Genomic DNA, 25,460 nt, shown 5'->3' with positions numbered 1-25,460 from the left:
TACCCTAAGGAACATTCAGTTAAAGTTTGGAAGTATTTGGCCCAGTAGTTTCAGAGGAGAAGATTTTTGTAAAAGATTACTAAGATTTACGAAAAATGGTTAAAAATTGACTATAAAGGGCAATAACTCCTAAAGGGGTCAACTGACCATTTCCGTCATGTTGACTTATTTGTAAATCTTACTTTGCTGAACATTATTCCTGTTTACAGTTTATCTCTATCTATAATAATATTCAAGATAAAAACCAAAAACAGCAAAATTTCCTTAAAATTACCAATTCAGGGGCAGCAACCCAACAACAGGTTGTCTGATTCATCTGAAAATTTCAGGGCAGATAGATCTTGACCTGATAAACAATATTACCCCACGTCAGATTTGCTCTAAATGCTTTGGTTTTTGAGTTATAAGCCAAAAACTGCATTTGACCCCTATGTTCTATTTTTAGCAATGGCGACCATGTTTGTTGATAGATCAAAACTTCGGATACAATTTATAAATTAGATACCCTAAGGAACATTCAGTTAAAGTTTGAAAGTATTTGGCCCAGTAGTTTCAGAGGAGAAGATTCTTGAAATAGTTTACGACGACGACAGACGACGACAGACGACGGACGACGACGGACGCCAAGTGATGGCATAAGCTCACTTGTCCCTTCGGGACAGGTGAGCTAAAAACTAATGCCAGTTTGAATTTCAAATGTTTAACCATCTGGACAGGAAAAATTTCAATACCCATTCCAACTGCATAAAGCATTTCATTTTACATATTAATAGCACATCATTTAAATATACAACGATCAATATCACTTCATGCGTATATAAAATATATTAAGGATGAATTTTAAAACCAAACAAGGGACACACAGTGACACTGATAACTGATAACTGGTATCAAAATGCATCAAATACTACATGCTCCAAATTACATTGAAACTTACATGACTGTCGCAATCATTTTTCTTGGAACCATCATCGCTCATTCTACCACTCTCCTGAAAATATTATACATATTATATTTCTTTATAAAAATAAATTACACAAAATAATTCTTTAATCTTGTAAACAGGGTTTCCCCTGGGTCAAATACTTTTTTCGCCACCTCTTTCGCCAAAACAATATATTTTTCGCCACTTTATTCATTTTTTTTTTGCCAAGTACTAGTAACACAAATATATTGAACAACTTTACAAGAAGGGGACCACTTACTTTTAAAAATAAAGAAGATATAAGTCCTGGAATATAGAAAATTCTTGGATACCTGAAAGATGTTGTAAAGTTTCTTCAAAATAAAATAATACCCTTTTTTTTGTACTAAGAAGTGGTTTTTATAACAAAACAAAAGTTTTTACCACTTGAAATTGATCCCTCATGTAAGGTCTAGTCATTAAATTGAAGGGTTACTCTCATTCGAGGGGTTGTTCCCAACCTTTTGAATAGATTTCTTCATAACGACAGTTTTCTTTTCTAAACCATCGTAAATAAGTAAAACCATGCTTGTAACACGTGTGTCACTGTAGTGACTTTAAAGAACCCACTCAAATCAATTATATAAGTTAAAGTTAAATGATAAAGCTTTAAACCAGAGACCTTTCTTGCTTTTGAACATTTTTCGTCATAACAACAGTTTTCTTTTCTGGACTATCATTAAAAGAAGGAGAGGAATCGTCAAAATTTTGCATCAAACACGTTCGTCACAAACTGGTTAATAAATCCTTTATTTGACATGTGACAGACGCCATTTAACCATATCATTTTGTCATATAATACAATCATCACCTTTATTAAGTAGTCAACAGCTATAAAATACAATCAGCTATTATTGGTTTTCTGTCAAAATCTTAACGAGTTCAAGGTGAATTCCGAGTATTGTCTGATCAGGTAAAGTCAGAGAATCCGAAAAAGGTAAATAATCAAGATGGTTGAAAATAAATCGTTATATATATTTCTTTCGCCAAATTCTTTCGCCAATGACGAATTTTAATTGCCACAATTATTATTTTTTCGCAAATTGCTAATGGCAACCGCCGGCGGAAACCCTGCTTGTAAACTGTCTTGGATTTACAGCTTATTTCCTAATGCTTGTAGAGTAAAACTTTAGTTGGCTTGCTTGCCTTGTTTGTATAAATGTTTATTTAAGCTTAGTAATTAAGATTGACATCTTTAAACAATATATATAGGCATAGTTAAACCTGTATATATTATATTTAAATTCAATTGGATGTTACCCAATATAATTGTACAATATACAAACAAAGCAAGCAAGATAACCAAAGTCTTGATCTACATGCATTAGTAAATTAGCTGTAAAACAGACTTTTCAATTTACTAAACACTTTAGATCAGTTTACTGTTTAACCAGATGCTCCGCAGGGCGCAGCTTTATACGTCCGCAGGGGTCGAACCCTGAACAGTTGGGGCAAGTATGGACACAACGTTTAAGCTTGATACAGCTCTGAATTTTGATTGTGATTAAATAGTTGACACAACATAGGTTTCTGACACAGAATGAATTTGGTCTAAGAACTTAAACTTAAAAACTTAAAAATTTTAAATTGGACATTTACCTATCATGGTCCAATATCCAAAATCTAAATACATGGTTAGATTCAGCATATCATAGAACTCCAAGAATTCAATTTTTTATGAAATCAAATAATGTTCAATTTTAGACCCTTTAGACCTCAATGTGGACCAATTTGATAACTGGGCCCAAATAAAAAAAATAATCTTAATACATGGTTAGATTCAGCATATTGAAGAACCCCATATATACAAACTTTTGTTGACATCAAACAAAGTTTAATTTTGGACCCCCGATTTGGACCAACTTGAAAACTGGGCCCATAATCAAAAATCTAAGTACATGTTTAGATTCAGCATATCAAAGAACCCCAAGAACTCAATTTTTGTTAAAATCAAACTAAGTTTAATTTTGGACCCTTTGGACCTTAATGTAAAACAATTTGAAAACAGGACCAAAAATTAAGAGTCTAAATACATGGTTAGATTTGGCATATCAAAGAACCCCAATAATTCATTTTTTGATGTAATTAAACAAAGTTTAATTTTGGACCCTTTTGGCCCCTAATTCCTTAACTGTTGGGACCAAAACTCCCAAAATCAATTCCAACCTTCCTTTTGTGGTCATAAACCTTGTGTTAAAATTTCATAGATTTCTATTTACTTATACTAAAGTTATAGTGCGAAAACCAAATGTCTTTGGATGCTGTTGACGACATCAAGGTCATACCAATATACTACCAAAAAATTTTCAATTTTTGCAGTCGTATAAAAATACACCTTATTGCTATTTATTCCAATCAGGATAAGTTCTGAATTTACACAATTTTTTCAGAACATCCTAAACCAGTAGAAGCTATACGGGGTCCTGCTAAAACAATGTATCGTGCATAAAACTTTTTAAATAGATATGCTTAAACCATCATTAAGACTTCAAACTAAGCATTTTTATGACTAATTTATCATCGCAACAAAATAGGAGAGAAATCAATTTTGATTTCAGGAAACACTGCATACAAATATTGAGCATTTTTGTGAAACATATTATCACAGATTTTGCAATAATTTCTGAATTTACAGAATTTGAAGAATACACCTAAAATGAAAATTCAACAGTTTGAATTAGATTTTACCTCATTTTTCACATATCACATATATATTTAAATGTATCCTATAAGTTGAAAGAAACTGATGCTTTGATATTTGAATCTGAAATATTTTTTATATATCATTATAGGCTTATTTTATTTAGGGGCCAGCTGAGTAACACTTTGGGTGCTGAATTTTCCTCGCTGTGTTGAAGACCCATTGGTGACCTATGCAGTTGTCTGCTCTTTGGTCAGGTTGTTGTCTTATTGACATTTTCCCCCGTTTCTGTTCTCAATTTTTATTATGTAATTTTGCTTACCCCAGATTTCATAGATTCAGCCATGTCTTCATTCCCTGCTTTGCCCGCAAAGAAAGGTCTAAAATTAAATAATGATAATTAATTATTATACAGGTATCCCATAATTTTTAAGTGTATTTTCTAGAAATCATTCAAAAATGATCTGCATTTTAAAAAACATAATCATATGATAAAAGGTACTCATACTGTGGATTTATTTATATTCGTTGGATACCAATTTTCGTTGATTACAATGAATTAGTCATCAAGGTTATTTTACTGTAAGATTTTTTTTATAAAACTCAAGTCTTTTCTGAGACCAACAATTAAAAAATATTTACTGACCCCATTTGGTGTAAAAAGAGTGCAAGGAAGGGTCAATACACCTGCATGCAAAAATTATTTGACTTATTAGATTCAGGGTTATGTTGAATTGACCATATCATAACTTAAATAAACACTGACATTGGTGATACAACTCCTACCCCCTCAAGTTCTCCATTATTTTCAAAAACAGTGAGATATAACCCAACATTAAAGATACACTATATTCCTGTCTCATTATAGGAGTAAATAACATTTGGAACTCAGAATGCAATTCTGACATTCAAATTATTGGTGCTGCTGTGTTACATATTTTCACTTGAAACAATAACTGAAATTTCATATCAGAATTGACATGTTTTGTTGCAGTGTTAAATTTTTTTTTGTACATAAATTATGCTGTTAGTTTCCTGGTTTAAATTCTTTTAAATTTTTCATGTTTGTCATATCTATGCCTTTAATATATTGACTATGCTGTATGGGCTTTGCTCATTGTTGAAGGCTGTACAGTTCCCTAGATTTGTTACTTTTTGTGTTATTTGGTCTCTTGTGAAGAGTTGTCTCATTGGCAAATATACTCTCTTCTTTTTTATATGTTTCTGATAATTTAGTACTTGCTAAATACCTCACTTTTGAAATTTTGAAGGGTGGAATTGAAAAATTTGACTTACTCTATCTTGTTTTACGGCTTTTGTAATTCATTATTGAGACATGGTTTTATCAATATCAAAACCTAGACTAAGTTTTGGAGTTGACACACATTTCAAATGATATCTTAACCTGGCTGTTGAAGTTGGCAGCTTATCTAACATGGCTTTGGATCTACCATTACATAGATTAATGTTGGACTATACATACTTGAGACGTGGTTTTGGAGTGGACATTACACTGACTGTATCTAATTCTGGTCCGCTGTCACTTAGGTCTTCTAATTCATCAAATAATTCATCAATATCTACACTAGCATCAGGATTAGCAATTTCCAGACCATGATCCCCTTCAGATTCTAGACCCTGATAAAGATATCAGAACATTAGCCATTTTTTATATGAAGCATGCTCAAGCTTTAGATTCCAATTTAAGTACTGTAAATTCAGAAATTATAGCAATGTTTTTATAATTGAAAAAAATGCAACATAGTTATAATTGCAATAACTTAAACTCGCATTTTGGTATTCTTTAAATGAATTTATAGGATTTTTTCTCAACATGGCAAAGATAAAAATCGCATTTTAGTCTAAAATGACAAAATCAAAATAATAAATGCACGCAATAATTTCTGAATTTACAGTAACACAGAAAAATGCAAAGGCATGATTCTTTTAAATGTTTATAATAAAAAAAAAATAATCCCTTGCATATTTAGCCAGTCCAACATATTTTCATGAAAGGTTTATACATAAATACAAATATTTCTAGATTTAGAGACAAATTCATATAAACTTTCTTCATGGGTAAAATTGAGAATGGAAATGGTAGCATAGTATACACTGTCACTACCATTTCAACAGGGTAATAAATAGGCTGGATTAAAAGATTGTTATTTTTGCTTTATCCTGCTAATCTATTTTAGCATCAACTGATAAATTGAATTGCAAAAGGTCATCAGAAATAACCTATTAAAGTATTATTCAGTTAGTTTTTCTTAATCAGAGAAAAAGAAGTTTCAAAACATATGACTTTTTCAATATTTTCTCACAAAGTGTGAAGTAAAACAATATTTGATTGGTTATACAATATGTTGAACAATCACCATACAGGATCACAGAGGGTTTGTTTTATCCTGATTTCTTTTTTGTTGTCTAGCCCATGTTTACTGACTGCCAGGGTATTTAAGTTAACCTTCAAAGTTGACACATTTAGCATGATTCAGGTAAAGTTCGGTCTTAATTAAACAAGTACATTTAAGACAAAATTTTTGGGCTTCATAAGCGATAATCATTTGCATATTAACTTACAAGTAGTTTCTGATATCTAAACTAATGATATCAGATTATTACATGGCATTTTTCATATCGCATGTATTATTAGCCCTAGGTTTAATATCAGCCCAAGAGCCGCATTTTCTCTAAGTATATGATAATGACATATTTACAACTAACCTCCTCTGTTATCCTGAATCTCTTCAGTAATGCTATAAATCTTTGTTTTATATTTCTCTGTTGCTAAAATGCACATAATTTGAACATTTTTAAGGGAATATTTTGATAATACATCTTATATTATAAATGTTATGGCTAGTGGAACTATGAAAGATTCTGTGATTTTGTTACAAACAATAAACAAAGAAATAAACATAGTGTGTCTTTCTATTATGTGATGTTAGACTATTGTTTCAGAAAAGGGAGAAGGTTTGGTACCATTAAAACGTTTAATCACGCTGCAATTGTTTGCACCTGTCCCCATTCAGGAATCTATTGTTCAGTGGTTGTCGTCTGTTTATGTGGTTCATAAGTGTTTCTCATTTCTTGTTTTTATACAGATTAGACCATTGGTTTTCCTGTTTGAATGGTTTTACACTAGTAATTTTTGGGGCCCTTTATAGTTTGCAGTTCGGAGTGAGCCTAGGCTCCGTGTTGAAGACCATACCTTGACCTATAATGGTTTACTTTTATATAACTTGTGACTTTAATGGAGTGTTGTCTCATTGGCACTCATACCACATCTTCCTATATCTATTAGCAGAGGCTTCTCTGACTCCAAAAAAGTTTGAATCAGAAAAATCGCTATCTGCACTAATTTGTTGCCAGTTTGAAAAAAAAATAGAAGCCAATTTAGATTAAGGTAAGGTCTTGATTTCCTCTACCAAATTGTAACTGAAATAAACTTTAATTTCTGATCTATATGCACTGTACATCATTAGAATTTAACAAATGATTTGTTATGTATTGCCTTGTTATTTGATGTTTTTTCTCCCTTCAAAGAGCTAAAGAAAAAATTGACAGGTTCACTGACAGTGTTGTCTGAAATTGTGGAACTAATTAGATATAAGAAGTTATGAGTCAGTGGGACAACTCTAAATCCAAGTCACAATTTGTAAAAGTAAACCATTATAGGTCAAAGTATAGTCTTCAGGAGCCTTGGCTCACACCAAACAGCAAGCTATAAAGGGCCCCAAAAAATTACTAGTGTAAAACCATTCAAACGGGAAAAACCAACAGTCTAATCTATATAAAAAACAAGAAACGAAAAACACTTTATGAACCACATCAACATACAACATTTATGCGCCTGTCCAAAATAAGGAATCTCGAGTCTTTTATGTTTTATGAATTTTGGCTCATTTATATGTTTCAGAGTTTAGTGTGACGTCCATTTCTGCTGAAGCATAAAATATTATTGTATTGGATTTTATTGCTGTATTGAAGACCAATTTGTGATTTTGGGCTGTTTTCTACTATTCCATCGGGATGTCTTTTTAACATATTCCCTATTTCCATTCTCAATTTCATATATATCTCAATTTGAACAAGTTATTTCTCCAACTTACCTGTGCTGCTCCAACCCTGCCTCTTGATGCATGTATTTTCCCTCGACTAGATTTCCGAGGACGCCCAATCAAGACTGGTTCAAAATCACTTAGTTCGTTATTAGACCAATATTCAACATCATCCTCATTCTCATCATCATCGGAGTCGTTGTCAACATCAGGTGATCGATCTGTTAGGGATTAAAAAGTTATTTGTTAAATATACCTGTTGTGACTGTGACTTTGTATTCATGTCCGTGATTACGCAAAACAGTGTTAACGTTGTTTTCCTGTATTTTAACGTTGTTTGAAAGTGACGTGAGCGGAGATAGTTGTTTTTGGACGGGACTGAAATGGTTTGAACTGTCTGAGTGTATGCCTTGTGTTTTGTATTTTATATTCATCTGTAAAACTCATGCAGGGTGAATAAATCATGAATGGTGTTTAGTTATAAATTAATTTATAAATGCTCGTAATTCTACGTTTGTTTTTTTATAACTCAATGGATAGTTTTCATAATAAAACTTATGTACATATACTTTTTTTCTGAAGAAAATTCTTTAATTTATTCATATTTAGAAGAAGTTTACTTTATTTTAATTCCCCGGACATATTTTCCGTATGCAAAGTGACCTCAGTGTGATCCATCTCGTAAAAATCCGGTGATCACAATACACATGGATGTCCTTAAAGTAGACTATTATCTGAATTTACATGTTAAACACGTGCTCGATTTTCATGCTTTTTTGTTGATTTTTTGTCGATTGTTGACAAACAGGTGACAATCGTTAAACTTCAGCTTCAAAACACGAAAAAAAAATTGACGATTATACGAAATTTACACGAAATGATAAATTCGTGCACAGAAGTCTAAGTTTATGATGTTTGTATGCATTGGTTCAAGAATTGGAAGAACATTATTTTCCACCAGTCACTCGTTTCTTATGACTTTAATGGACACTGGTCTATCATTAAGACCATAGATGATGGCCCACATGAATTTCTGTAGACTAACAGCATTTAGGCTAAAAAATACATGCTTAGGCCTTCAGGGTAATTCAAAAATAGTGTAAGTACATGTATAGACAAATAAATATTTTTTTCATAATTGTTTGATATAGATTATATAGTGATAGATTTAGTTAACAATCAGAGTTTAAGAGTTGGTGTTCTTAAACTCTGGTTAAAAAATAGCCTAGAGAATATAAAGAATTAAAAAAAATGGAAAAACAAAACTAAAAATTCAGAAATTAAAGAAGACAAACTCTTTTTCCAGATCCTCAATCTGATTATCATCTGTGTGCAAATGATTAACATGATTAAATTGCAATGTCATATAATATCTTACCAACTTCTACATCTGATGATATTGTTTTTCTCTGTCCATTTTCTACATGGTCCACTGGTTGACTAGATAATGACACCATTCTCACTTGTGCTACATGTTTGGTGTGTTCTTTGGCATCACTGAATAAATGTAATTCTTTGTCAACATTTTTCTGTAGAACCTGAAATAATTTATGAAAAAAAGTTTTAAAATACTTAATTTCCAGAGCTAAAAATACTTCATATAAAAAAAAGAGACATGGTATGATTGCCAATGAGACAATTATCCACCACAGTGCAAACTAGAGGCTCTTTAGAGCCTGTGTCGCTCACCTTGGTCTATGTGCATATTAAACAAAGGACACAGATGGATTCATGACACAATTGTGTTTTGGTGATTGTGATGTGTTTGTAGATCATACTTTACTGATCATTCTTGCTACTTACAATTTTCTCTATCTGTAATGAACTTGGCCCTTTAGTTACAGAGGAAAACATTTTGTAAAAAACTTACCAAAATTTACCAAATTAATGAAAATGGTTAAAAATTGACTATAAAGGGCAATAACTCTTTAAGGGGTCAACTGACCATTTTGGTCATGTTGACTTATTTGTAGATCTTAATTTGCTGAACATTATTGCTGTTTACAGTTTATCTCTATCTTTAATAGTATTCAAGATAATAACCAAAAGCGGCTAAATTTCTTTATAAATTACCAATTGGGGGGCAGCAACCCAACAACAAGTTGTCCAATTCATCTGAAAATTTCAGGGCAGATAGATATTTACTAGATAAACATGTTAACCCCCATGTAAGATTTGCTTTAAAGGGAAACTTCGCAAAAAAATTAAAAATTGATATTATGTTCATTCTGTATAAAAATGCTCAAATTCATAGATATTAAAGTTTTATTCCGCTAGATAAGCGATCACCATCGATTTTAAATTTAGAGTATCAATTCTCTGCGATCCGCCATTTTGTCTTCTTTCCCGATTAATAAAAACGATATGTCTATAAACCACAAAGAAACAAAACTACAGTAACCGATGTAGTCGTAATTGCGTGTCGATATCTTGTCAATCGTACGGTTGTTTTATCGACTAACTAACTTGATACGAAAAATATTCTTACTTTTTTGAAATTACCATGGTCTGTTGTTTTTAAACTGTTGATATTGGAATTAGGTGAAAAGTCAAAGTTGAAATCATAAATAAGTGTTCCGTGAAAATTGTTTTCGAAAATCTAGTTTGTTCATAATTCTTTAAAGTAATAAACAAATATATTTTGATCTTCCCTCATCTGATCACCAGCATGGCTAAAGGTATTACTTCCAAAGGTATTGTGAGGGGTGTGAGGTGACACGTCCAGGTATTCAAGCGATTTCCTGTCGGGCTTGCAAGTTCATGCATCGTTTCACTTCTGCAGGTATTGATCAGTGTACACAGCTGATAACTTATAACTTATAACTTTCCATTTTGAACTATCAGATGAATAATATACAACTCTGTCTTATTTGTCATTACTAAACTCATACGCTTGTTTATAAATAACATTTCTGGTGTAAAGAATATAATTCATAAACATATAAATAATACCCAAAAAATAATTTAAATATTTTTTCCAAGGGTGAATTTGGGAAAATGTAATATATAGTCATTGTCAATAGTGAAGGACAGATTGGAACAGACCAGAAATATTGATTTAAAAAAATGTACGCACTTGCCAACGATTCGTTTATACGACTGGATAGAAAGTTACGGAACTATAGCGCAATTTAAAATATATACATGTATACATTGAACATAAGAAAAAAACATATATTTTGAACAGAGACATATATATATATATATGTCTCTGTTTTGAATAAATAGGGGTAAAAGTGTTGTAAATAGACTAGTCCACGTATGCCAACAGTATGTAATCATCGAATGTTGATAGACTATTGTATACCAGAAGAAGAAGAGAACCAATTTGATTTAAATACAGGTCGATGTATAACTTTTGCTTTGGTTCATTGAAGCTGTGGACCTAGTAAAATCACAGATTTATATTTCAATAAGATTGTTCTCGAACAAAGGAAGTAATTCGTCATCACAATTGTTATATATGCCACTGGACGAACACTAATTATCCCCCAGGGAATGTGAATATTTTGCTGGGAAACTTTTGAGTATCAAAGTTTCAAATTAATTTCGGGATTTATTTTCTTTCTTGGTATTCAATAACAGAAAAAAGAATAAATTACTTGTTCGCTAAATAGGGGTTTTCTTGTCAGATAAAAGACTTTTAGTTATATTTAAAAAATAGGGAAATATGACATTATTAAAATTGGTTCTGTCTTTTTTTTAAACATCGTTAAAAAGATGTGTGTCTAAGGTGAACGCCACAAGAACCCTGTAATACTAGTACGAGAGTATAGCATGTAAACATTCCTTCTCAATAATATGGTTGTATTGGAAATCTTTTCATACAGATTGACAACTCATTGTCCGATATGCATGTAATATTTGCCACATGACGCCCATAGTTCTTTCTACCATCATCATCTTATTCTGTGATATTGCTGTAAACATCGATGGTTCACACCCAAACAAAATGGGAGTAATGGACCTTCAGAGCTTCTCCGTGTTATACACTTGTGAAATATATAGACGAAATTTCTGTATTGAAATGAATCTACATCTCACAAACAGGATTTTCAAATAACGATTGTGAGTAATCACCTTACAAACCAATATAAACGTATGGCAAGATATAACCATGAAGGAATGTAGTTTTTGTCAGACGCAAGAACTCATCACTATATATATCATAAACGTATACGTATATATATGCAAACAGTTTCAAATATTAAGAACAAGCAGTCGATGTCGATAGTCTGTTTTCTAACTGTTCAGAGTTAGACATGTCACTTGTTCATTCTTGGAAGCCTTCATATTCCCCGTCTAACGATGGGAACTCTTTCTGATTGTGTTGACTATAAATGCTTGTATGGTAATTCTGTCGTTTATCTGTACAAGCGGTTGCATTTCCTCTCCTTTCCCAACAAACAAACGAACGAAACGCCACTAGTCTGATTTCTCTGGAGCTCATCCTCAATGGCTCTTATACGTCAGGAAACTTACATGTATACTAATAATGATTGTTTCAAAAACAACGATGTATTATGGACGAACTATTATAAATTCGTCAATATCAGTTATGCATGACTAAAATATAACTTTTATTACAACTACTGTATTACTTATTTGGATTAATGACGGCTATCATGTTCAACATTGCACAAATATTATCATAGAATTTTAAAAAAAATCCTCAAAAATCCTCAAAAGAAATAATGCCTTAGCTTAGATAATTGATATTCTTTTCACAAAAAGTTCGTGTAAATGATTGTCAAATGAATTTAATTATGTAAGAATAAAATGTTAAAAAGAAACTAAAAAAAAATCATGCATGTTGTATGTTGTATTTTTTTGTCAATTAAAAACTTTAAAATTGCAATAGTTTTATTAGCATTTAAACACAGCCAGATTTGAATACAAGTTAAGAAATTCCGGTAAAGTCAATGATATCAAACAGATGTACAATGGTATATCAAATTGGGTAATATTGCATTTAGTTTTTATAAAAGATTAAAACTACTATTTTTTGCTTCATATTTGAATCTTTACGCCAATTGCCGCTAAGAAAGTATTCCAAAATTGTTTCCTTTTATTTTTATACACTTTCGGAATTACGAATCTGAATTTTATTTTCAATTAATTTACACAATTTAATTATTGTATCTTTATTCTCATCGTGTATTAAATCTTAGTGTATTAACATCGTGACAGCATACTCTTTCTAATCCTTTCTGTTTATCCTTTCCAAATAACAACATTTATACCTGTGTACGCTTGAACTCACACCTGCGGCTAAATAGCTACAAGGTAAACGAATTGACCTCAAGCCGAGAAATATACAGTGCCCTTTACAAAATAATATACACACTCTGCTCACACATTAGTTGCATTGAAATGATTATCAAAACAATAACGGTAAATAGAACTGAAATATTTTCAGTTCAATATCAGTAAAAATGTTCAATAAATATTTTATGAAAAAAATCTCAACAATAATTAATTAAATTTATTCAAAAACATTTACTAGAGATAATTTTATAGGAGTTTAATTCAATCAATACAAAACGGTATATGCATATTCATTTTCGTTCATTCTTATATTGTGGTTAATAACTTCGACCATTCGTCAGCTGTGCCCTTTTAATTACGTATAATGTCGATAAGCTATAAGAGTTAAACAGATTTTATTTTTTCCCAGAATTCAATAAATCGGGCTAATACGTCACGACCCACTCGAGAATTCAACCAAAAAAGTTACAAATACTTGATTTTCTCCGTTATTAGAAGGAATATAAATTTAAAACTTTGCAAATGTGTTTTTTATGTTAAGATGAACATAATTAGATGATAAGTAAAAAATCGCGGAATTTCCCTTTAAATGCTTTGGTTTCAGAGTTATATGCCAAAATCTACATTTTACCACTATGTTCTATTTTTAGCCATGGTGGCCATCTTGGTTGGTTGGCCGGGTAACCGCACACATTTTTTAAACTAAATACCCTAATAATGATTGTGGCTAAGTTTGGTTAAATTTGGTCCAGTAGTTTCAGAGGAAAAGATTTTTGTAAAAGATTACAAAAATTTATGAAAAAAATGGTAAAAAATGACTATTAAGGGCAATAACACTAACCATTTTGATCATGTTGACTTATTTGTAGATCTTACTTTGCTGAACATTATTCCTGTTTACAGTTTATCTCTATCTATAATAATTTTCAAGATAATAACCGAAAACAGACAAAATTTCCTTAAAATTACCAATTCAGGGGCAGCAACCCAACAACCCATTGTCCGATTCATCTGAAAATTTCAGGGCAGATAGATCTTGACTTAGTAAACAATTTTACCCCCCATGTCAGATTTGCTTTAAATGCTTTGGTTTCAGAGTTATCAGCCAAAATATATATTTTACCACGACAGACGACGATGGACGTCAAGTGATGAGAAAAGCTCACTTGGCCCTTTGGGCCAGGTGAGCTAAAAATGTATCCTAATATAGCTATTTTTAGCCATGGCGGCCATCTTGGTTGGTTTGGGCGGGTCACCGGACATAATTATTAAACTAGATACCCCAATGATGATTGTAGCTAAGTTTGGTTAAATTTGGCCCAGTAGTTTCAGAGGAAAAGATTTTTGTAAAAGTTAACAACGATGGACGACGGACGCCAAGTGATGAGAAAAGCTCACTGAGCTAAAAAGAAAAATGAAAAAACAAATATGACAGACATGAATATGTGTCAAATACTGAACTACTTTGGGAAGTATGTATAGAGGTGCAGATGGACAGATGGGCAAGAGTAAAATTGAATGCCCCCTCCACTACAGTGGGGTAAAAAAAAATATACAAAACTAAAAATTGCCATAGGTCGGTCAGGATGCAGCAGCATTAAACATGTTTTGTGATAACTTAACCCTCCCCTATACCTCTAGCCAATGTAGAATAAATAAATACACAGCATTATGCACAGCAAAACTCAGATCAAATGAAGTCTGAGTCAAATATCAATCTTACATTTAAAATGAATTTTTTTATACATTCTTTCAAAATTGAAAAAATAATTAGACACCCATTAGATTAATAGTAGATGGTGGACAAGGTAGTGGACAAATATTATTTTACAAAGAAATTGTATTTCCCATCAAGTCACCAACAGCTTTTCTAAAGAATACTAGGTATCAATTACCCTATTAAAAGTGGCAAATTTATATATGAAGTTGGTCCATGGTGACAAAGTTATCCAAGTAGTTCATTCACATGGATCATTAGTTTGTTAACTCTTGATGTTGTGACTTTAAACCCTACTTGTTGTGAAGTGTGTTTGTCTCCAATCATAATTGACAAGGAATGAGTTTTCCTGCCAAAGGTGGTTTCCTGGCATTCTCCACTAAAAGAAACTGGCTGCCAACAGACCGAAATTTAATCTGAATTATTAGTATTCCTGTCATGTTATAGTGCATGACAAAAACTCATTATCAATATCCATTTCATTTAACAGCTTGTTTAAATGATTACTACAATCATGACAATGCAATAGTAGTATAAAAGTGTAACAGCACAGCATTTTTTAAGTTTGTCCTGAGTCACTTTCAAGATGAAGCTGACACACTACATGTTTGTATTGACACTATCATTAATTGCAGAAATGGTAATGGGATCATGTGACACAAAACTAGGTAAATAAAATTAATTTTTTTTAGCTACATTTGTATTAAATGAGATAACAAAAAAATAGAATTATTATAAGGTACTAATACATATTTACTGGATCAAAGACATTGTTTCAAATTTACTATTTATTGCTGTTTCCAACTTTATAAAGCTAAAAATAATATTTTTTCCAATTTTATCATAAGGAACTCATCATTTTAGTGTGTTCACTATAACAATAAACACCAGAAAACATTAAGCATATAAGTTGAATTATAAACTAAACACTTTTATATCAAAACATTATTTGACACAATATTTATTTTCAGAGTGTTCGATTCTTGGTGATCTCCTAGAAATGGCCATGAAACATAAACATGATAAAAGTCCAGGTTCGTTATATAACTTATTCCTTGTGGAAGTGTTTAAAGACTTGATTGTTACATTTGACAATATGCTACTGTTGAGTTTTATCTTTAATGTCATTAAAGTCTACAGGTTCATGAACTAAATGATGGATGTTTCTAAATTCAATTTTTTTTTCTCACATTAACAAATATATTCTTATACACTTGACACACAGAAATAGAATTAAGGAATAACAGTACTGTAGTTGAAGAGTTGCCACTGTCAATTGTTGATTTGACGGTTGCAAATGCAGTTTTACTGGCGACCCATAGCAGAGACAGTAAAACAGATATTTGAGACCTTCAAATCAAAATTGATGGTGGCAACTCTTTAACTACAGTACTGTTATTCCGATTCTAATGCATTACGAAAAAGAAATGATACGTTAAAGCTTGAAAAAATGTATAAATTTGACAAACAAACAAATTCCATGAAAATTCATGAATGATTTATGCGCAAAGACATCATGGCTAAACAGGACGTCATACACATAAAAACTTACAAACTGGAGGTTTACACATTACCCCTACGATTCAAATTTCCGATAAAATTACATTAAAACAGTGAATGCGAGGTAGGTGTTATTTTATATTTTGATAATATTGTAGTAATCGAACATTTGTTGAACCATCAATTCAAATGGCAGGTCCCTCCTTAGTAACACCTGGTCAACTGTGGATTTGGCGGTTACTTTCAGCCAATGAAAAAAATTGTTACATAAAAATTGCATTAGAATAATAAATTGATGTCAATATTTTCTCTATATAATGGCTTACACTTCAAGCGATTTTGATTATTTTCAAAATGTGAAACAATTGTCATTTACTTTATTTCTTTTATTTATCCATTTTAGATAAGGTCTGTCAGTGTAAAAGTAGAACTAAAATCCCAGCATTTTCATCACTACTAACTCAACCACAAACCCCTGGAGACAATGGCATTATCAAGTTTGACAAAGTTGTCACCAATATACTCAATGGCTACAATCCAACCACTGGTATTTTTACTGCACCTGTTGCTGGAGTTTATCAGTTTTCTTATACTGTTATGAGTGCAGCTGGAAAATATCTACATGTCTACCTGTCTCATAATAATACCAAACAACAAAGTGTTTGGCTAAAAGGTTCTAGTCACGAGACAGGAACAGCCAATATTATATTAAAGCTGAAGAAAGGAGACCATGTTGAATTAAAGTCCCATGGCAGTATTACAATTCATAGTGATAGTAATAACTTGTATAGTTCATTTTCTGGCTTTCTCATAGCACAATAAAAGAAATTAAACTATAAGTTTATTGTTAAATTGTAGATGAAGATTTGAAAGTCTGTGCCTTTTGCCATCAATCAATGATACATTTTGTTTACAGCTGTGTCTCTTATTTTTAAATAGTTTTCCAGATTATAGAAAAAACTTTTATTTTTTAATGGGCAATACAGTGAAACTCCTCAAAACTGGATGTCCGTAAGGGGTGGCCAGTTTGTGGAAAAATTGAAATCACAAAGAGAGTTACTTCCTTTTAACATGTTTAATATATGTGTTTGAGTTTATTAATCAAAATATGTTATTGTCTGTGAATTTTTGTAAATCGTCAGGGCAAGAAATGGTCAGGGTAAACTCTAGTTTTTGCAAGGGTATGAAATGACTATAATTTGTTCCTGTATGTTCGTTTGCATCTAGTGTGTAGTATCTTTAGTCGCTACCATGTTTTTACCTCCAAATTGAAGAGTTCAACTGCTACCATTGGTCAAGAATAATATATTCGGATGGGTGTGACTTTAATGTTCCGATAGATGGCGCAACATTGTTTTCACAAATGTTGGCTTAATCTGCCAAGGGTGAAGAGAACGGGAGTGGATCGCAACCCTTGGCTAGCGAAGATGGTTCGTTTGCAGGCGAGACAAAACTGTGAAACATCATGCATTGATAGGTCTGTGTCATAGTTTTTGTGATAATGGAATTTGAAAACCTACAATTTTATCGTGCAAAAAGTATTTCTCTTGATTGTTTAATTTTTATAAAAAAATATGTGAAAAGAAATGACCGTTAAAATCAATGAAACAAGCAGAAGAATTTTTAAATTATACTTTGTAAAAGATATATTTGTGATTTTTTATTTCCATAAATATTTGCAATCAAGAAGAATGTGCCCATGGGACACAGATGCCTAAACTTGTAAATATATGCCAGTCAGCATTTTTCCTTTTACAATAGGACATAACCAATGTAGAGTGAAAGCGATGCCACCCAAATTTGAAACTGATTTGTGTTTGGTAGCAATAAGCATTGTGAACAAGTTTCATAGCATTTGGATCTAACAGTAATCGATTCTCTAAATGGCCTTACAGATACATGAGATAGACAAGGGTTAACCTTAATGTCCCCTTTGCCTAGCTATGAGGGCATACAAAAAGAGGTTACTAGCTTTCATTTTTTTATTACAATACAATATCAATGAAAAGTTGAAAATAAGATGAACAAACATCCTTGATAAAAAAACATCTGAATTATGTATCAAAACATCAATTGTAGAATTTTGAAGGAACAAGCAAATCTATGATTGAAGTCACGGAATCAAGTAGCAGTAATTTAAAAATACTTTTTCAAAAGCGTGTAGTGGTTACTGAGCAATTTCTGTATTGCAATACCTAATAGAAAGCCAAATGGTTACACATGCACATATTATTGAAAAATTGAAATTGTGATTAGAACATGAGACTCTCAAGAGCCTGAATTGCTCACCTTTAATTTTTTGCTTAAATCTTTCATCAATGATTTTTTTGGCTTTTCAATATATATATTTAGAATGGCTTAAAACTTCCATTAAAATGATCTTTGTATCTGTCATATTTTCTTCAAAATCAAAGAATTGCATAATACCCCTATGTTCCATGATAGCCATAGTGGCTATGTTTTTTGACATACAATAAAATAAAATATAAAATTATACAAGATACTCTGAAATTGATTCAGCCCAAGTTTGACTGAAATTGATTCAGCAGTTTCAAAGACCAAGGCGAAGATTATTTAAAGTAAGCAAGCTAAATAAACAATTATGAAAAATTTATTTAAAAGCGCAACAACTTCTTAAGTGGACAACAATCCTTGTCAGATGATCTTATTTGTAGTTCTAACTTTGCTGAACATTTTTGCTGTTTAAAGTTTATCTTTATCATTAATAATATATTTTACCGCTATGTTCTATCTTTAGCCATGGCCGCCATATTTTTTAAGAAACAGAAAATAAACCACAAACTTTATTCTAGATAACCTTAGGATCATTCAGCTTAAGTTTGGTTGGAATTGGTTCATTAGTTTCAGAGGAGAAGTTGTTTGAAACAGTTTACACCAGACGGACGACGACAATGACAGACAACAACGACAGGCGTCAAGTGATGGCAAAAGCTCACTGTTCCTTCAGAACGGTGAGCTAAAAAGCTTTAATTAAATAATAATGTCTGAACTTACACACTCTAAATTTAAATCAAACATCAACTTAAGGATTATGTTGGGGTTTTTTTTTTTTTTTTTTTTTGAGGATTAAGGATTATGTTGTTACATAAAGGATATGAAACAAGCTGGACTTTTTAGAGCCAATTAAAAAATGTGTACCTGATCCATGTTCACTTGACCAATGGCCAGAATTCTGTAACCCAGAATTGATCTATTTTTATATTTCTTTCTCCTCTGTAGCATCACTTGCAAGTTGTTACCATCTCTCTTCAGGTAATGGGGATACTGCAAAATATATTTGGATACACACATATATATTACAAGCATATATATGCAATATGGTTACGTAGAGAGAGAATATTTATTTTCAAGAAATAGATTCAGAAATTTTTGTGATATTTTTATTATTGCACAAATTGCAACAATACAGGTATCAAGAAAATAAAGTCTTGAATTTAAAATTTTGATAGCATTATTTGTATGGAGCATTGAGGGGGGTTGGAGGGTTCCTGACCCCGAAATCCCAGGTTTAAAAACATATAATCCTGAGGTCCCGAATTTAAGAAATTTAAATCCCAACATCCCGAAATTCGAAAAAAGAATTCCTGAATCCTGAAAGGATCAATCCTGAAATCCCGAACTTAAAAACCCCGATCCTGATGTCCAGAAAAAGGTCCTGCCCCCACCCCTTCAGCCTTGTGTGGCATCCTTTTTATTCACTTAGTGTGACAAAGTTCCTTCAACAATTACATATTGAAAAGTTTAAAGTTTTATCGAACAAGTACATGTAGTAGGTGTATCACACATTTTAACTCATTACTGTCAAGAGGATGACCAATACTATATACTATAAAATAAACTCTATATTTATTACCAAAAAATTTGTTTGAAAACTACAGATAGGCAAAGCAATAACAACCCAATATTTTCTCCTGAGGGTTTAACAACGGTGGTGCCCACATGCATTTAATTTAGACTCCAATCCTTTCAAAATTGAACATTTGAAATGCCTTTTACTCCAAAAGTCACAATCACTTCAGTCAATCGTCCATCTAAACATTGATAATATGAACTTACCTGTAATGAGAAGGACAAGTCCAATTCTGTATCTAATAATCCATTAGCAGGAACTGATATCTCATTGGATCGTAATATTCTTTTAGAACCCTGAAAAATAGATACATTAGTTGTATTACAAATGTACACCAGACTGAGAGGATATTTTTTTAATAATTTAATTTATTGTTCAATAACTTCATTTCAAAAATTATACATAATAGCTAACATCTTAATGAAAAGATAATTATTTGTGAGACAAGTCAGTATCAGTGGCAGATCCAGGAATGGGGTGGGGTTCCGGGGTTGGAACCCCCCCTTTTTTTTGGCCGATCAATGCATCTGAATGGGGACATATAGTTGGAACCCCAACCCCCTTTGTCCTGGGTTGGGACCCCCCTCTTTTTAAAATGACTGGATCTGCCCCTGAGTATTGTTTTTATTTCAAAAGTCTTTTCAAAAATGACTTTACCAATGGCGCAAATAGAGTAGAAATGGCTGTATTAGAAGTCAAAATGCTGAAAAATAAATAAAACTATAACAGTATAATCTTAATCTAAAATCGATATGTTTTTAAAAAAAAACATGCATTCACTGATTAAGCATGATTTACTTAATCTCTTCCACTTTTTCTACAGACATTACCTTTAATACATACAAAGGTTCCAAAACATACACCTGAACCCCTGAACCACTAGATACATGTACATAATGATCCCTGCACAATTTTTTTCCAAATGAAGTAACTAACTTTAAAAACCTTGAAAATTCAAGCCACAAATATAAATGGACACTTCACTTAAATCAAATTGTGACACTGAGGCTCCAAATTTGTACTGGTGATCTAATTCTATCATGACGTCGAACTTCTTCATAAACTCAACCTTAAATCATTATTGATCAAGATGAAAGAAAACTTCATCATATCAACTATGTTTTCTTTATTTTCACATGAATCTATTCCTAAATTTTATATATGAAGAAAACAAACTTTATCAGATTTATGAATGAACAACTGCCCATGTTGAAATGGGGTCATTTGAGGGGGAAATGCATCATAGGACATTGTGAATGTGATATGAAAATATTTGCCTTGAGACACACATAAAATATTTTTGGTGTATGGATTTTAAACATCACACACAATTTTTTATACTATGTATTTCAATGTTTTGTCACTTAACAAGTGTTTAATTATTATCAGATGCATCTATATCTTTATCTTTTCTGACACTTGGTGTTAATTATACAAATTGGTTATCTGCATATACTGACGATCTTCTGTGGTAAAAGGGATTATGTTTCCAGTTGCACCACAATGAGGGGCTTGATGGGTTATATTTGTTCTTTGTGATCGGCGCATTTTCGCTATCGTGATCAGTTTTTCTACAGATTTTTTTTTATATTTTTGTGAACCGTGATCATAGAAATTTATTTTCTCGGAATCATGATTGACAAAAAAATCAACTTGTGAATCGTGATGAGACCCCCCACCCCCATCAGGCCCCTCCACACTACCTCATCATATCCACAACTCATTTTTTTATGATGATACACTTAAAGAAATGGATTAGTTTTTTGTCAGTTTCAACATACATGGACTCATTAAATTAAAATTCCATTTTACAACATGTATATTGAGTAATTTACCTGCATTTTAACAGCAATAATAACTGTTGCCAAATCATTTTCAAGTGCCTTTAAAACCTGCAACCTGTCCAGTGTTAAACTGCACAATCTGGAAAAGGAAGTAAATATTTATAGTTCAATATTCAAAGTCTGTTAGAAACAGATAAGGCCAAATGATATTACTACATGTTGTAAATGTAATATATATATATTTTAAAACAAGAATGAGTCCATAGTACACATATGCCCCACTGGCACTATTCTTTTCTATTTTCAATGGATTTGGGTCAAAAATCTAATTTGGCATTTAAATTAGAAAGATAGAATCATAGGGAACATGTGTACTCAGTTTGAAGTTGATTGGACTTCAACTTCATCAAAAACTACTTTGACCAAAAACTTTAACCTGAAACTCGCAAGTAGTTATCATTTTCTATGTTCAGTAGACTGTGAAATTGGGGTCAAATATCTATTTTGGCATTTAAATTAGAAAGACCCTATCGTAGGGAACATGTTTACTAAGTTTCAAGTTGATTAGACTTCAACTTCATCAAAAACTACCTTGACCAAAAACTTGAACCTAAAGCAGGACAGACAGACAGACGAACGAACAGACGGATGAAGAACGGATGCACAGACCAGAAAACTTAATGACCCTCTACTATCATATGGAGCATAAAAAACCTGCTGGAGTTAAATCACTGCTAGCACTGCAAGTAGTAATCATCTCTAGAAATAAGTATCAATTTGTAAAGTTTCAGAGTAAATGTACAAGGGGAAAGGCTGTGAATTTTATAAAAAAAAATCCATACAATTAGCATTGAAACAACAAAATGGAGACATAATCCTAATAAATATCAAGGTACATGTATCTATGGTAAACTCATTTGACAATTGTTTGATGTGTGTACATAAATATGATGATATGGATAAAAAGATACATAACAGGCTATTATTTGAACTTGGAATTATTTTTAATTATGGAATTCGCATCATTTCTTGTGTTTAATATTTTTTATAAATTCCACGTTTATTTTGTATTATGATCTTTTGAGCGGTTAATAACACTTTCCATACAATGTATTTTGGTTAGATAGTGTTGTGCGCGGCACAGTACATTCTATTGAAAATATGCTATTTTCTTTGTAATATAAAGTGTTGTGCGCAGCACAGAACATTTCAGTACAGAATATTCATGGAATTTATTAAAAATTTCAATAACAAGAAATCAAGCAAATTCCATGGTTAAAAATAATTCCAAGTTCAAATAATAGACTGTTACATGTACATTTGAAATTTGATCAATGATACATGTATGTTAACAATGATTAAGATAATCTATGTTTAGATAGCTTTACCAAATTACTTATTTGTGATCAGAATAAAAGCCAATAGGAACGTTAGATAAATTAAATCAAATTAATTAATTAATGAATAATCATCATCTTTTGATGATGCATCATTAGTATTTAATATATTGCCCAGCCTATCCAGGGGTCAAATTTAAGCTTTTTTGTGTACTGGCCAGCTGGACCAGTGGACTGAAAACTCTACTAGTCCGGCTCCAAATCTACTGATCCATCAAAAATGACATTCATTTGACAAACACTAATATAAATGATAGATGTTTAATCTTCTTTTGATGCTTTTGTTTACATAAGTTAGACATATACAGGAACAAAGGGATAGTCTTGATTCTGATTTTGATAAAGGCTTTGATAATCTCAATGATTTTCTTTATCAAAATCAGGATCAAGGACAGAAAAAATATCAAAATTGTCTTCGTCGTCATTGCAATCCTCAAGGTTTAACTCATTCCAAAAAATTCCACATTTCATATTGTTGTGAAGGACGCTCACCCGAGATATTATAATTAATTAACTTTATCAATTGTTAAACACCCCCCCCCCCCCCCCCACTAACCGTGTAATTGATTTCACAGGTAAATTGTTTTGTAAACAAACGGAGATTGTGATTGAATCAGTGATTTTTATCAACAAATTTCTACTGGTCCGGACCACCAGCTGACAAAATCTACTGGTCAGACCCACATTCTACTGGTCCCTGACCATCGGACCAGCGCTAATTTTGACCCCTGCTATCTATAATAATAGACCAGAGTTCCAATGTCCCCCGCCTTGCACATATTTTATCTATCCAAGGTTCAAAGGCAGTAACTCCAAGAAAACACTTCTACTTTGTAGCCCTAACAAGCTTAATATTACTAAGGCCATTTTCAAAAGGAAAGATAAACTTTGTATATCATTAGTTGACAAATGATAGTATATGAACTTTATTGTCCCTAAATTTTTCTTCTTAACACTTTTTTTCCCTAGTTAAATAGTGAGACCACAAAACAACTGTGTTCTCTGGCCAATATCAACCAGAAATAACAACTACTTCCTCTTTCTGAGGTAGCACCAATCCCTTATAAGATTAAGGTGACACCTGCCTCTTATTAGCCTATAAAAATATCCATGTGCATGTATGTCAGTGCAAGTCAGACTTGAATGGTGTGTAAACATACAAAACTTGACTGCAACTTGCAAGCCTCAGTTCTCTTTTCTCATTATCTTAAACTTACAGGGGAAATGTCTTAATTGTGAACGTTTCACCCATATTACTATAGAATGAACAAAGTCGATCAAATTATGCACTATTCACACCTCAACATGCAAGAAATAATAGATGAACAGCAGCATCAACAACAGTCAGACAAGAGAATCGAACATTGACAAAAAGTTGCAGACTACGATTTAACTTTTGCAGCGACATGAATAACTACTCCATGCATTAGAAGATTGAGAAAGATGACAAACCTTGGTATACAATTGGGCGGAGTTTTTTCTACTTCCCAAGTCGCAAATAATTTCATAGGAAAGGGTTTTGAACCCGAACCCATCGCTTTTGATGTTTTGTCTGCCATAACATCTTCCGTTTGTTTCCGCATGCGTGAATCATTTATCTCTTTCGGACATTTCGGGTTTTTTCTTAATGTCTTGTGCAGTGGAAATTTTCTTTAGTGTGGACACATATCAATGTCAATAATAAGAAATTTTCCTTACCTTGTATCTGTAAAGATCTGTCATATAAACAAAAAATGTTCAAATCAATTTAATGCTTTGAACAATGTTTGAAAATCCATTGGATATAGCATTTTTAGTGCGCGTATTGTCGAGGACCAACCTTTAAGGGGGATGACACGATTTTGAGGATGTGACACATTTTTTAAAAGTTTTATAAATTAAATTTTCTTTCACATTCAATGAAGAATTTGAATCATCCAATGGAACTTGTTACCACAAGTGGTGGTAGCATGTCAAACCATTGAAACCTATAGAGATCAGTTGACACCAACTGTTCTCCACAACATAATTTAATTCTATAAATAACAATGTACATATTTTTTATTCACTTGTTGTTTTCTTTCATGTAAATATCACTAAGTATTATACAAATTTAAAGATAAATTTTTTGTTAATATTTTTAATCATATACTCCGCGCATGCAACAGTTCGTAATCTTCAATCAATGAAGCTGTAACTGTATATCAGAAGAAGAGAAGAAGAAGAACTTGAGAATCACTTCTTGTGTGATTTGATTTTTGGTGAAGGTACTGAA

At 32.0% G+C, this 25,460-nt stretch overlaps 2 protein-coding genes across 11 annotated transcripts in view; one reads left to right on the top strand and one right to left on the bottom strand.

Annotated features, from left to right (window-relative positions):
* Positions 1–24,788, bottom strand: part of LOC143068856 (phosphofurin acidic cluster sorting protein 2-like) — a 56,108-nt gene extending 31,320 nt beyond the window's left edge. For all 10 annotated transcript variants that reach the window (XM_076243196.1, XM_076243198.1, XM_076243200.1 and 7 more), the window contains exons 1-10: positions 24,659–24,788; positions 21,861–21,948; positions 20,232–20,321; positions 19,314–19,439; positions 9,048–9,207; positions 7,721–7,890; positions 6,333–6,395; positions 5,089–5,243; positions 3,928–3,985; positions 938–991 (exon numbers count right to left, since the gene is read on the bottom strand). In XM_076243196.1, the coding sequence (XP_076099311.1) occupies positions 938–991; positions 3,928–3,985; positions 5,089–5,243; positions 6,333–6,395; positions 7,721–7,890; positions 9,048–9,207; positions 19,314–19,439; positions 20,232–20,321; positions 21,861–21,948; positions 24,659–24,765 (1,071 nt within the window). In that variant the 5' untranslated portion in view covers positions 24,766–24,788. The remainder of the gene's footprint in view (positions 1–937; positions 992–3,927; positions 3,986–5,088; positions 5,244–6,332; positions 6,396–7,720; positions 7,891–9,047; positions 9,208–19,313; positions 19,440–20,231; positions 20,322–21,860; positions 21,949–24,658) is intronic.
* Positions 15,171–16,993, top strand: LOC143068857 (complement C1q-like protein 3). Its single transcript, XM_076243207.1, has 3 exons — positions 15,171–15,322; positions 15,626–15,688; positions 16,558–16,993. Exons 1-3 carry the CDS (start codon positions 15,241–15,243, stop codon positions 16,974–16,976), a joined length of 564 nt encoding a protein of 187 aa, XP_076099322.1. The 5' UTR covers positions 15,171–15,240; the 3' UTR covers positions 16,977–16,993.
* Positions 24,789–25,460: the final 672 nt, after the last annotated feature.

Source organism: Mytilus galloprovincialis, chromosome 3 (genome assembly GCF_965363235.1).
Source record: "Mytilus galloprovincialis chromosome 3, xbMytGall1.hap1.1, whole genome shotgun sequence".
In the NCBI taxonomy this organism is placed as follows: Eukaryota; Metazoa; Mollusca; class Bivalvia; order Mytilida; family Mytilidae; genus Mytilus; species Mytilus galloprovincialis.
Note: the sequence above shows the minus strand (reverse complement) of the source record. Positions and strands in the feature narration are given on the sequence as shown.

Coding starts and splice junctions, on each gene's coding strand:
- LOC143068857 (XM_076243207.1), top strand. CDS start 15,241: ATGAAGCTGACACACTACATGTTTGTATTGACACTATCATTAATTGCA. Junction 15,323..15,625: donor ATCATGTGACACAAAACTAG/GTAAATAAAATT, acceptor ATTTATTTTCAG/AGTGTTCGATTCTTGGTGAT. Junction 15,689..16,557: donor TAAACATGATAAAAGTCCAG/GTTCGTTATATA, acceptor TATCCATTTTAG/ATAAGGTCTGTCAGTGTAAA.